The sequence below is a fragment of the Rana temporaria genome, chromosome 4 (assembly GCF_905171775.1).
Source record: "Rana temporaria chromosome 4, aRanTem1.1, whole genome shotgun sequence".
NCBI lineage: Eukaryota > Metazoa > Chordata > Amphibia > Anura > Ranidae > Rana > Rana temporaria.
In genome coordinates, this window is record NC_053492.1 from 226,988,393 (window position 1) to 227,002,020 (window position 13,628).

General features: G+C 37.9%; 1 protein-coding gene across 15 annotated transcripts in view; it reads left to right on the top strand.

The window, feature by feature from the left end:
* Window positions 1–13,628, top strand: part of RIMS1 (regulating synaptic membrane exocytosis 1) — a 492,278-nt gene that overhangs the window by 307,320 nt on the left and 171,330 nt on the right. For 9 of the 15 annotated variants that reach the window (XM_040349940.1, XM_040349925.1, XM_040349927.1 and 6 more), the window contains 2 exons: window positions 4,437–4,540; window positions 10,295–10,324. In XM_040349940.1, coding sequence (XP_040205874.1) covers window positions 4,437–4,540; window positions 10,295–10,324 — 134 coding nt within the window. The remainder of the gene's footprint in view (window positions 1–4,436; window positions 4,541–10,294; window positions 10,325–13,628) is intronic. The other 6 variants (XM_040349926.1, XM_040349936.1, XM_040349931.1 and 3 more) reach the window with 1 other exon arrangement.

Below are 13,628 nucleotides of genomic sequence, written 5' to 3' on the forward strand. Positions count from 1 at the left end.
CCGATCCATCTATCGGCTCCGGGAGCAGGTGCCGGCATCCTTACTAAGGGAAACAGGAACTGAAGCCTTGCGGCTTCACAGCCTGTTTCCTACTGTGCATGCTCGATTTGCGCTGTGCTTTCTGAATGGTCCTGCTGTCGTCTGGGACCTGTGTCTCCCAGATTACAGTGGGGAGGAAGTAGGAGGGGCCGGAAATTGCGTAGATCGCTGCACAACGATTGTGGCGATCTTATGCAGAAGTGGGAGCGGGTGCCTGTTTTTGGTTGGCTGGGATGGCTGAGCATGGCTGAGCATGGATGGGATGACTGAGCATTTTTTAGGGATGGCTTAACATGGGTGGGGATGGCTGAACATGGTTGGGGGTGGCTGAACATGGATGGGAATGGCTGAGCATGGATGGAGATGGCTGATCATGGATGGAGATGTCTGAGCATGGATGGGGATGGCTGAGCATGGATGGGGATGGCTGAGCATGGATGGGGATGGCTGAGTATGGATGTATGTATGAAGCAGGATGGGCACAGAGCAGCGCTGTGGGCACTACAGATACAGCCCACAGTGATGCTGCATCCGATTTCTCCCCCTCTCCTCTCACACTGTACCGATCGGTACGGAGAGGGGAGAGCTAAGCCAGGCATATGCCGGCTTGTTTACAGCTGATCGCTCCATCATTTGAGTAATCACGTGGTAAATGGCCACTGTCATCGGCCATTTACCTTGATCCGTAATGCGGACCCAGCAGTCATGGATATTCCTGGGTGCGTGCCCCAGGGGGCACGTGGGCGTGCGATTCTGGGAGGACGTCATGGTCGGCCCTCCCAGCGTTATCGAGCCTCCCAGAGTTATAGAGCCGTGCTGTAGCCATCATTTGGCTATTGCGCGGTTGTTAACTGGTTAAGGGACACTGGATAGAAATTCAGGTAGATAGGGTTATACTGCTACTGACAAAACAAAACTTAAGGACAGGCTGGTATAGCCCCTGCCACTTCCATTTTTTACTAGTGTCCTCAGAGATCAGACTTCTTACCTCCGAGAAACAACTTCTTACTTTTTTTGTATTAATTTACTTTTACTCTTCTATCAAGATTCTTCAGTTGCTGCAGAGCCAATTGGACTAATTTTGCAGCCAATCCTTGGCATAGCTATGAAGGCCATACCTAGACCTTGCTGTGGAGAAGAAGCAGGGCTGGCCTGTAATGAGTCCTCAAAACACTGGACTGTGCTGAAGATGATCTCCTAGACACCCTTGGTGTAACGTGTGAGTTAGCTGCAGAGTGCTTTACAGGTCCAGGGCTGCAGTGCACGTGTCTGGTGGAACCCTGTTCCTGAAGACTCCAATCTACTTAGTTGGGGCCACAGGGTACCTCTGGACCACTGCTGCAATAAGTTAGAGCAATGCATGGGTGTGCTCCTGCTCTTTTCAATCCCTAAGGTGTTAACTCAGATGCACAGGCTGCAACACTTTCAGTCACATGCCAGCAGCAGGAGGAAGTGAAGTGGAATTTTTTTAATTGAGACCATTATACTGAGCTCATTGCTAGTGTGCCTCTACTGAGTTTGCGCAGCCTCCTTCTGGTTTGTTGTACTACAAATGCGTTCAACAGCTCTTGGAACATGCACAAACCCGCTTGGTCTCTCGCCTGCCATCTTCTCAGCCAGGACATTTACTCATGCTTCCTGTTGCCACCAGTGACAAGTCACAGATGGCATTAACCCCTGCAGCTCCTGCAATGTTCTAGTGAGTACCCCTTGTGGGAATCACTCAGCTGCATACTAATTAATTGCAAGGGCAGTGGTCCTACGGGTTTTGCCAGCTCATGATCCACTAACTGTTTTGGGGAGTCTTGCAATGCACCTCCTAAAGGACCTGACACTGATAGCCAAGGCTGCTGTCCCCTCCCTGAGTTGCAGTCCTTCTTATACAGAGATTAATTTTCTTCTACTATGTCTGAGTAATGGGGAAAACTTCAACATTGTTAACTGATTCAGAATGCCAGGGTCATGAGCATTTATCCATGCCCTCCCCTCCAGAGTTTATCACTGATTTTCCTCTAGATGTAGCTGCTTCTGCACAGTCAGCGGTGGATGATGGTCGGGCTAGTGCTTCCCTTAAAAGACTGTTCTTCTAAGAGATACTAAATGCAGGTATCCAGTGGCAGCAGGAATGACCAGATCAGTGTAGCTGTGCTTCAGAAATTGGCATCAGACTTACTTAGAGAGTAAGATTAAAATAAAGTTATTATTGCACACAACATTAATCCAACACCAACAGACCATAAACACAGCAAATAAAATAAAAAACAACAACTGAACTATCATACACTATATAGAAATGGAGGGGAGCTGACATAACAGGGCAAGACCAGGACTAGGACTGGGGACAAAGGGAGCAGAGATGGGGTAACAGAATATAGGGAACTAGATGTAAGATACAGGATAAGGCAGGGATCAGGTTATTTAGCAAGCAAATACCGTATTTTTCGGACCATAAGACACACTTTTTTCCTCCAAAAATATGAGGGAAAATGTCTCTGCGTCTTATGGAACAAATATACATTAGGTCCCGCCCCCACCGCTGCCGGTCCCGCCCCCCCTGCTGCCATACAGCTCTGGGAACCACAGTGCCACCATCTAGGTCCTGATTGTTATCTTCTCTTTTTGTACAAAGCGTATCCTGCAAAATTGTTATTTACTTAAGCCTCAGTCTGTAAAAAATTTGTATCGATAGTCTTTCGGTTTGCTAATTAGGATTGGGATATACACCTAGTCAGAACATATGTTAAATCTTGATTATGCTATAAAAATGCATACATGTCCACTAAAGTTTTGTCATTTATGGTGATACATATAGACTGCTAGTACAGAATAGAACATTGAAAGTAGGGTTGTCCCGATACCAAGCATTTGCCCGAGTACTTGTACTCGGGCAAATGCTCCCGATGCTTCACCCGATACTTGTACTGTCGGCGGTGATCAGTGTGTGGGGAAGTTACAAGCACCGATCACCGCTGATTTTAAAGCAGCTGAAAGCCGCCGTGTATCCTGTGTATGCCGCCGTGTGTATCCCGTGTATGCCGCCGTGTGTATCCCGTGTATGCCGCTGTGTGTATCCTGTGTATGCCGCCGTGTTTTTCTCCCCTTCGGTGCTCCTCCTCCACCCCCTGGAAATGTCAGGATGGAGAGCGGGGTAGGAGCCGGTAAATCCGGCTCCTTACTGCTCCGAATGGACAGAGTCAGTGTCCATTCACATAACTGAAACATTGTAACCTGTGTTTACAAATGTTTCAGTTTATGAATGAAGAGAAGACGCTGTCTTCACTCCATTCATTTTCAGCGCAGCTGATGCTGCTGAGAAAGGGACAGGGGAACATGTGTCCCTAGTCCCTTTCTCTGTCTCAAGGGGAAGATGTCAGAGGTCCGTTAAGACCCCTGATATCTCACCAAAGCCCCCCCAATAGGGCTGAAAAAAAAATAAAGATTAAAAAAACAAAAGAATAAAAAACATGATTGTAGAAAATAAAAAAATTAAAGAAAAAAACACACTGACACGGTACACCCCCACCCCCCCTCCTTAAAAAAAAGAAAGCATTATAAATAAAAAAAAAAGTAAAAAAAAATGTAAAAAATTTAAAACAAATTGTTAAAGATTAAAAAAAAAAACATACTGACACATGTGCCGCTGTAACATGAGATTAAAAAAAAGTATCGGTATTCGGTATCAGCGAGTACTTGAAAAAAAGTATCGGTACTTGTACTCGGTCTTAAAAAAGTGGTATTGGGACAACCCTAATTGAAAGCAATTACTTTTCAAGCTCCAGTGTTGGTATTCAGGGCATACCTAAAAAGGCAGTTGTAAGGGCTCACTTTGAGATTAAAGTAGTATACATAGTGTGCAATATTTTTTTAACATGCAAATACAGTAATCAGAAATGTGTTTTACAATTTTAGACAGTAATAAAACTACTTCTACTTGTGTCAACCAGACCCTCTGGTAAGTTCAATAGCCAGTGAGTCGGCAGTGTGTAAGAATAAACTATTAACAGGGCAGCATAGTAATTTATATTTAGGATTAAAAAAATAAAGGGAATATTATGAATGTTTTTCAATAACTAAATGTTCATTGTTCATGTGTGTTGAATGGTTTCAAAATTTAGAGATAAGCAAATATAAGGAAAACTGCTATGTTTATTGAAGTGATCTGGGTATTGAAGAGTAAAACTGTGAAAATACAATCTTTGGTTTGTGTTCAAACAAATCAGTGGGAATTTAAGGTATGTCAGTTTTATAAAGACTCATTTCTGTTCAGATACTCTACATTATTTGTATTCTAGAAAATCTGACTTATTTAACATTTTCAAGCACATTTTGAAATTTCAAATGCCAAAACTGTATGTATATGTACATTTCTAAAGTAACTTGTATTTGTAACCTTACAGAAACCATCAACTAGGAAGCCAGTCATCCACAGGTGATTCTTCATTCAGTCGAAGAGGAAGGCAGCTTCCACAGGTCCCTGTAAGAAGCAACAGTGTAGAACAAGGTAGCCCAAGTGACCAACCACACTTGAAAGCCGTGTTTTGTGCTTTTATTTGTTCTATGAGTTTTGGTGTGGATTGGTGGATTACTAATTGCCTTGCTGTGTTTTTATCGTCAAGTGATTATCTTTCTAAGTGTAAATATTTGTGCAAGATTTCATGTCTAGTCATGCTTGAATATGCTTACCCGAATACTTTTGTGTTGTGCAGAAATAGAATTGTGCTCTTTGTCTATGTTCAGCATTGTCTTGCTTGTGAGATTTATACCATGACCAAACCATGAATTTGATACAGAAGCAAAACTGTGTTACATCACTGTTGCAAAGTCATCAATATGGGGGTATCTGTAAAAAGTCATTTAGCTAAACTGTATGGCTCAATAGGCTGGTCATACTGTTTTTTATTTTAATTTTATTAGCAATCCATACCATACTTTTTCTATATAAGAAACGACATTCACAGCAATGTAGTTCTATTGGAAACACATGTAGATATGTATTTAGTGTATATTAAGTGACAATATGATGGATTATGTATACTTTTAAAATGAGACGTTTTTATATTAAAGCATGTTGTGGATGAGTGCAGAATCTGTATAAAAGCTCATGATACGAGTTATCAAACTTTTCAACTCTTTTTGTGATGTGAATTTGATTCTTAAAGGATCAACTGAATGTAGGAAAAGGTGTTTATATGATACCTCTCAGGTGTATTAATGTTGGGCGCGCTAAATAAACAAATAACTATGTTTTACTCAATGAGAGTTTGAGTAGGGCCATAATATATGAACACAGAAGCATAGCACGAATACTTTCTAATTGCAGAACGTTGCACAAAGCATGCATTTTAGATTTTCTATGTGCCTATAATAAGTACATTGTGGCTGCTAAAAAATATTGAAGTAAACAAAGATTTTTAGTAGGCTGTAAGGGAACCTATTATCCAATTTAAAAGTAAAGTAAAAATTGTTTATATATCTTTATTTAAAAAAATCTTTAAACAGTTGAAAATATGTCTGTATTTTGATGTCTTCAACCCTTGTTAGGCTATCAAATTACTAGAAAAATAAATATAAGTTGTGTATTGCCTATTAAACTCAAGACAGAATTTTATGTATAATATTATTGGCTGCCTATTTTTACTTTAGATTTAATTGCTGCACAGTTTAAATGATTAGATATGTATTTTCTAGGGCTATAATGTTAACTTTAAAAATCTATATTATCATGTTTATATTATACAGTGCTACATTTTAAGATTTTAGAATAAAAAAAAGGCTAGAGTGAATACAGATTTGAGCAGATAAACACTGGCGGTCTTATTCTGGAAGTAGTTTGAATGTGAATACTGATGTATTGCTTTAAATGCAGTTTGGGTTCTTCTAGTTCCACTAAGTAAAAGTATGGTTTACTTTTGCTGTGCTGCTCTGAAAATAGTTTGTTGAAAACAACGGGCTTACTGTTGGAACATGTAAATGCCCAGTCTTGGAATATTCTATTTAAAAATTACATTATGTCTTGTTTGTTTATGCTATGAATTTTAATTTTCAAATATTTTCCTGGAAAATCGTTTTTTTTGCAGAAGAACAGTTAACAAAATGGTGTGATTGTAATGATGTTGAAAACATCTTAACTGATAAATATGTATACACTGTATATAGTTAATGCAAAGTAATCTGGAAACGACCTAAATTTTTTGCACAAATTTACCTTTTCTCAGTTATAATCCTCTCATTATCGATCAGAACCACATGGGTCTCATCGTCTTTAGCAACTCAGTAACAATTTAGTCTCAAGCTGTGCAGTGAGGAGAAGCATTACTACCAGGGCTATAGCTTCCCTTATGTAACATGCAGTTGACTGGTTAGGGTTGAGGAAAAATGGTTGTGCTTATGAGCTATATTTATATATATATATAGCTTATACGCTACTAGAGAAGAGCTCAGGTACCCAAGGGGAAAGCTGGTACTTTCTTGTGGAGAATACTGTGGAGAATACTTGTGCTTGTTCATTTGAAACATGTTAATTCAACTGATTGACTGATAAACTTTTTATTTAATGGAGGCCAGAAATTATGTGCTTTCTGATCTTGAGCTGCTATTGTTCTTAGCATGGAAGACTAAAATCATACCGTCCTTGGGGATTTTAACCAAAAAAATATATACAATTAAACACAAAAAAATCTTTCCACTTCTTTTCTGTCAATTGAAACCTCAACCACATCATTGTCTTTACTCGTCTTTGAGCAGATAGTAGTCAGCTGCTGCTGTGAAATCTCTAGACCTGACTCTGTATGAATCAACTTACATGCTGACACTGTGGTATCTATAGCAGTGCTCTGTGTCCTACTTAGCTAAGCTATTCCATTTGAATATCTCAATGTGCTGGTAAAGGAAAGATAATTCAGTAATTTACATTTTTTTTCTTACAATATTGTGCTTGAATTAGTTTTGTTAATATTATTTTTTTCATTTTAAATTGTCATTTGTAATCCTTTGTAGACATTGATAGGATTCTGAGTATTGTTAACAGTTATCACATTGCTTATGCATAGTGATTGCTGTGTACATGTAAGGCTGGGGTGTCAATCTGGCGGCCCGCCAGTTTGACACCTGTGATGTAAGGGATTCTAATCCCTTTTAAAGGGCATTGCATATAGGAATTGTCCTAATTTTATAAGAGACATTTCATTAAGCTGGCACTTTGGGAGAAATATAAAGAGATGTGTGTATTATATTAGATCTAGCAAGTAAAACAGTTGTTATCCATACAATTTTATTCACTGAATCTATTTGATCCAAGAGATATTTTTTTTTATAGTTCTCATGTAAGCTAAGAAACCTCTGACTTTAGAACAAAGTGGACTTCTATTACTTATGCCCTGTACACACGATCGGTCCATCCGATGAAAACGGTCTGATGGATTTTTCCATCAGTTAGCCGATGAAGCTGACTGATGATCAGTCGTGCCTACACACCATCAGTTAAAAAACGATCGTGTCAGAATGCGGTGACGTAAAAAACAACAACGTGCTGAGAAAAAGGAAGTTCAATGCTTCCAAGCATGCGTCGACTTGATTCTGAGCATGCGTGGATTTTTAACCGACGATCGTTTTTTTCTATCGGTTAGTTAACCATCAGATAATTTTAAAACAAGTTCCTATTTTTTTTGGATAAATAACCGATGGGGCCCACACACGATCGATTTAGTCTGATGAAAACGGTCCATCAGACCGTTTTCATCAGACAAACCGATCGTGTGTACGTGGCATTAGTGATAAGTGGTTTAACAGTTCCACACGTGGCATAAAATAAGCCCAGACATTGACTATTTCCTATTTACTATATATGAAATATGGAAATTAAAAAAGTCAAAGCATTTATTTCATCACCATAAATGTGTAAACATTAAGTAGAGTGCAGTTATAGTTATATTGTTGGCACCAGTGTTCAACAGGATTGTGTCAGTCCATATCTTTGTGTGATAATCCTCTCACAGATAAATGGCATGTAGTTGGGGAATAATGACAGTGAGTGATGCATAGGTATGGGTATATAGGTATAAGGAAGTTACAAACATATGTGGTACATAGTGTGACATGACACGGTTTTTTGTGCTGGTCCCCAAAAATTATGCAGTTATAAACATTAAAAAACATTAATATGTTTATTAGTATTCTGGGTTGGTGGCTGTGATTCAGTATTGGGGAAAGCTTTTACCAAAACTTTGCACATAAAGACAATTTTGGAGGTCACGTTACTTATAACTGTATTTCAGTACCACTAATTAGTTTGGCATATGTAGTCCAATGTTAAAGTGGAAGTCCATGCTAAAATCCCTGCATCTATGGACACCCTCAATCTAACACTAACCTATCTAGCCCTGTAAAGAAAAAATTAGTACACATACCTTTTCTGAAACTGATCTGACCCGATCTCACTCTGAGCTGTCAACCGTGGCTTCACTGTGTAGGCGGGTGAAGAGGACACATCCGACAACGCAAGCCCCATAGTAACTCTATGGGTGATGTCACTTCCCATTCATTTCACAGCTGTTGTTTGCCGTGTCCTCTGCAGAGCTTCCACCACTGGAGATCGGGTTGGATTGGCTTCAGAAAACAAATGTATACAGGTTTTTTCTTTACAAGCTAAATAGATTAGTGTTAGATCGTGGGTGTCTGTATATGCAGAGATTTTAGTTTTAGCATGGACTTCCATTTAAAGATTAATGGCACCACCCCAGAAAACAAATTGCACAGGATCATTTATGTTTACTTAATATAGGATACTGCCGTTTCCAGCCATGCATTAGCAAATACCCATATTTCTTTCAACCTATAGTCAGAGAGCAAATTAACTAAACAATAGTCTTCCAATTCTCAAAGTCTTTATTTAGATCACTTACAACCAAAAACTGACTTTACATTTGTTATATAATATGAGATTCTATCTTTGTTGACCTTAATAAAATACTTCTGTTGTAATTATAATGTTAGGAAAGATAGATTTTTATCAAATCAACATTACAAAAACATTTCATTAATAAACATTTTTTTTTTTATAAAAATCCATTTTTTTTTAAACCTGTGAAGTGACATTTCATTTTTATATTCTGGTAGTTTTTTTTAAATTACAAAGTTACCAACTCTAGCATGAATTCATTTTCTAAACCAACGTTCTTGTAATATAATAATTAAAACTTCTTAAAGGGTATCTGTCACCAAGAAAAGAGCCTTTCGACATGCTGGTTTTTACTAACTAAAAAAAGCAGCATGTTGTCACCAAATCTGTCAGTATCTGAATTAATATTTCAATGTAATTCTAAATTTGGTCTTGCTGCAGATATTTGTTAATCGTTTTCTGCCTAATTATCTGTCTAGCTACATAACATCCAGTGCTTGTGACTGAATGATATATTAAAAAAAAATCTGATTTAAATCAAAGGCACCAAGCTGGTGATTTTCCTGTGCTAAATATTTGGCAAAGGCATCGTGTTTTAAACTTCAAGATTAGTTCTTTATTATGTGTAGTCTCTTCACATGTGACAGGTTCACTTTAAGGCTTAAGTACTTGAGTTAGCAAAGTCCCTTTATAAAATGATGACATCTATAAAGCAAAAGGTTGATAGCACCATATTTATGTATGTGCATGTCTTGTACTACTTATTTAGCATGCTCTTAGTTTTCATGTTGTTTTTGTCTTTAAACGCTCATGCTTAAACTGTGTAATTTCATGTAGTTCAGCAAGTTTGAAGCCCATTTCAATTATCTTATGTTTTATGTTAAGTAAAAAAACATTGTTCTAATGTGTAGAAAAACATGCCAGAATGTGGCACCAGTTATTACAATGTTTAACATTTTAACTCAGATAAAGTTTTGATTATTGATCTTCTTTTCTGATAAGTTTAAAAGGAAAACTGCAACTAAAACCTAACAGCATGACCATGTGCATGTGAAGTCTAAGAAATTAATGGTGTGTAAATAATTTGTTTCCCTATCAGACTTGGGCCAAAGGAAGTGCACACTTTGTCTGGTTCATTTAGTCATATCTTTATTTTAAATTATTGTTGTGGTTTTCCTTTACTGTACATTTTCGAATTTTCTTATAAATTTGCCATATTATTTTGTGTTTTCTTAGAGTTTATAGTATTATTATTGTGTTTCTCATTTGTCTTTTTTTTGTAGCATGTATTGTCTAATGTATACTCTGCTGATTTCTTTCTTTTTATTTCTCATCATCCTATGCATTAAATCATTGAAGAACCAGAGCGTTATAGTTCATCTTCAACAGGTAAATATCAACCACTCTTGAATACCTTCAAGTTCAGTGCTCTTCGATATAGAAATATCTGAAGAATCATTTTTCATAATACACAATTAGTTATAAACAAAGTGGTTTACTCAGTAGATCAAACTTCTTGCCTATTTATTTAGTAAACAACACACAAATACCCATATAGAAACTTTATTATATGACCCATAATTCAAAATTGATTGCTTGTTAACATGTAGATGAAATACATATAAGGAAGGTGTTTTACCTGCAAAAAGATTTGTATTTCTGTCCATCCATTCCTGAGAATTGCCTAGTGTTGCTTCCCAAAGCATAGGAGACCTGATAGTTCTATGCTGCAGTTAAGTAATCCCAGAGTGATAAGCTATCATTCTGGTCTCTCCTCCAATCAACATGTCCCTAGTTAGCACCTGAACGCTGCAGTCTTGCCTCTCCACCATCCTAGTCTGAGTTCTGCTATACAGGGACAGCAAGAGATTGACACCGTGGGGTTTATTTACTAAAGGCAAATCCACTTTGCACTACAAATGCACTTGGAAGTGCAGTCGCTGTAGATCTGAGGGGTGCATGCAAGGAAAATAAAAAACAGAATTTTAGCTTGCACATGATTGAATGATAAAATCAGCAGAGCTTCCCCTCATTTCAGATCTACCCCTCAGATCTACAGCGACTTCACTTCCAAGTGCACTTGTAGTGCAAAGTGGATTTGCCTTTAGTAAATCAACCCCCATGTCTTGCTCAGGTATTTATGCTGTTGGCATTTAAAGTAGAAAATATGTCCATAAATACTTTAACTTTTAAATGCTGGCTTCTCATTGCATGTTATCATAAATCACAATTACTTAAAGTGGTTCTAAAGGCAGATAATTTGTATCTTAAGGCCCCATACACACGAGAGGATTTATCCGCAGATACGGTCCAGCGGACCGTATCCGCGGATAAATCCTCTCGAGGATTTCAGAGGATTTCTATGCGATGGCGTGTACACACCATCGCATTGAAATCCGCGCTGAAATCCTCTGCCGATGACGTGTCGCGCCGTCGCCGCTATTATGACGGGCGCGACGCTGTCATATAAGGAATTCCACGCATGCGTCAAATCATTACGACGCGTGCGGGGAATCCCTTTAGACGGATGGATCCGGTAAGTCTGTACAGACGAGCGGATCCATCCGTTGGAATGGATTCCAGCAGATGGATTTGTTGTGCATGTCAGCAAATATCCATCTGCTGGAAATCCATCCCAGGGGAGATTTATCTGCGGATAAATATCCGTTGGCGTGTACACACCATAGGATCTATCCGCAGAAACCCATTTGATGGGATTTATCTGCGGATAGATTCTATGGTGTGTATGGGGCCTGATGCATCTTATGCATTAAGATAAAAAACCTTCAGTTTGCAGCAGTCCCCCTAAGCCCCCCTAATATTCACCTAAGCCCCATCTTGATCCAGCAATGTTGCATGAGGGACTCGTCTGTCCTTGACTCTTTCTCCTGATTGAAAAAGAAAAATCTTGCACCGAATTAATTAAACTAGGTGAATACTTAATTACTTAAATGTGAAGCTGCTCCCTAATAAATACAGAGTACTGAAATTTTCATAGAATGTGGTAATAAGTGAGGGGCGCTACATAAAAATTAAGTGTTAGATTATACAATAAAGAATACAGTGAATTGCAGCCAAACTGCATACACAGAACTAAGTGCTAATAATCTATTAAACCAGCTGATGATTAAATGGTGTCCATGTGTACAATTAAACCAAACGATATAAATTATAAATGAATATAAATAACAAATTATGATACACAATCTGGTGATTGAAAAAAGTCCATGTGCAAACTATTGTAAATATACAGTCCCGAATGAATAAGTAAAGTGCAATGTGCAACGTGCTCATATATCTTCCAAATCCAGTGTGCAAAAAGGAAGTGATCCACCTTCACCAATAGGTCACCAGAGATAAAGATAGATGGCTCCTTACCAAAGTAAATCACTGGGCTGCAGCCGTTATATAGAGGACAGGTGGAAGTACAAAATGTCCTCATATCATTGCTGATTATTTTTTTTCTTTTTGAAACAGAGACTCATGAATAAAAGGGGATATATTATCAAAATCCTCCACAGCGGATTATATCAGCAATGATATGAGGACATTTTGTACTTCCACCTGTCCTCTATATAACGGCTGCAGCCCAGTGATTTACTTTAACTACCCTCCTTTCCACTTTTTCTGTCTCTAGCTTTCTCTTCTTCACAGCAGCTCGAGCTCCAGAGGGCCAGGAAGGATAGTATATCTCCTTTAATATATATTATTACTACATTAATTTTTATATATATTCAGGGATTTCCCGCAGAGATAAACATCCTCCCTTGCTATCTGACATCCGGATGGTCCCCCTATATGTTTTATGTTATGTCTACTGTTATAATTGTGTATGTCACAGTGTTTATCTGATTAAATACCCACATTGGTTCAGATCTCACTGTAATTATTTCTAGCCCTTGTTCAGAAACTCTCTTCATACCATGTGTTATATATCTATTTAATAAACTTTATACTTTTGGATAATCCACATAGTCAGTGTATTCATAATAGTCCTTCTTGTTTTTCGGTCTTCTTTTGACCGGAATACCTCTATATATATATATATATATATATATATATATATATATATATATATATATATATATATGCAGTTAAGGACTAAATCACTGACCCAATACACATGATATATACCAATAGCCTCATACCTTTATCTCCTCTAGTGTATTAACATGCATTGAGAAGTGGAAAAAAAGGTACTGCTTCACTTTAAGTACATTTTTCTTTACATTCATGCTCTGGTCCCATTGTGTACTTAAAAATGGGGGCATGTCTGTAATGTATCAATTAATATATTTATTCCCTTATTTATATCTGATTAGAGTTCAGCTTTAACAATTTAAAATATAACTTTGATTTACTAAAGAAGTAGAGAATGCTTGTGTAGCTTAGCAAATAACCTGAAGCGCAATAAGAATAGACTGCCCATAGTTAGATCACTTAACCATGCAAATTCATTTTTCACCCATCACTATGCTGAACAGCCTCACTGACCAATTTGGAGGAGCAGGAGGGATTGGGGTCTAAGCAACAAACAATAATGTAACCAAGCACGGTATATCCTTCTAGCAGTTTGCTTCTTTAACCTCCCTGGCGGTATGATTCTTTCCGAAAAAACATGCTGAAAGCGGTACCATTATTTGCAAGGAAATTTGGCGTTTTATATTGTAGGTCTGTAATTTTTAGAAATAAC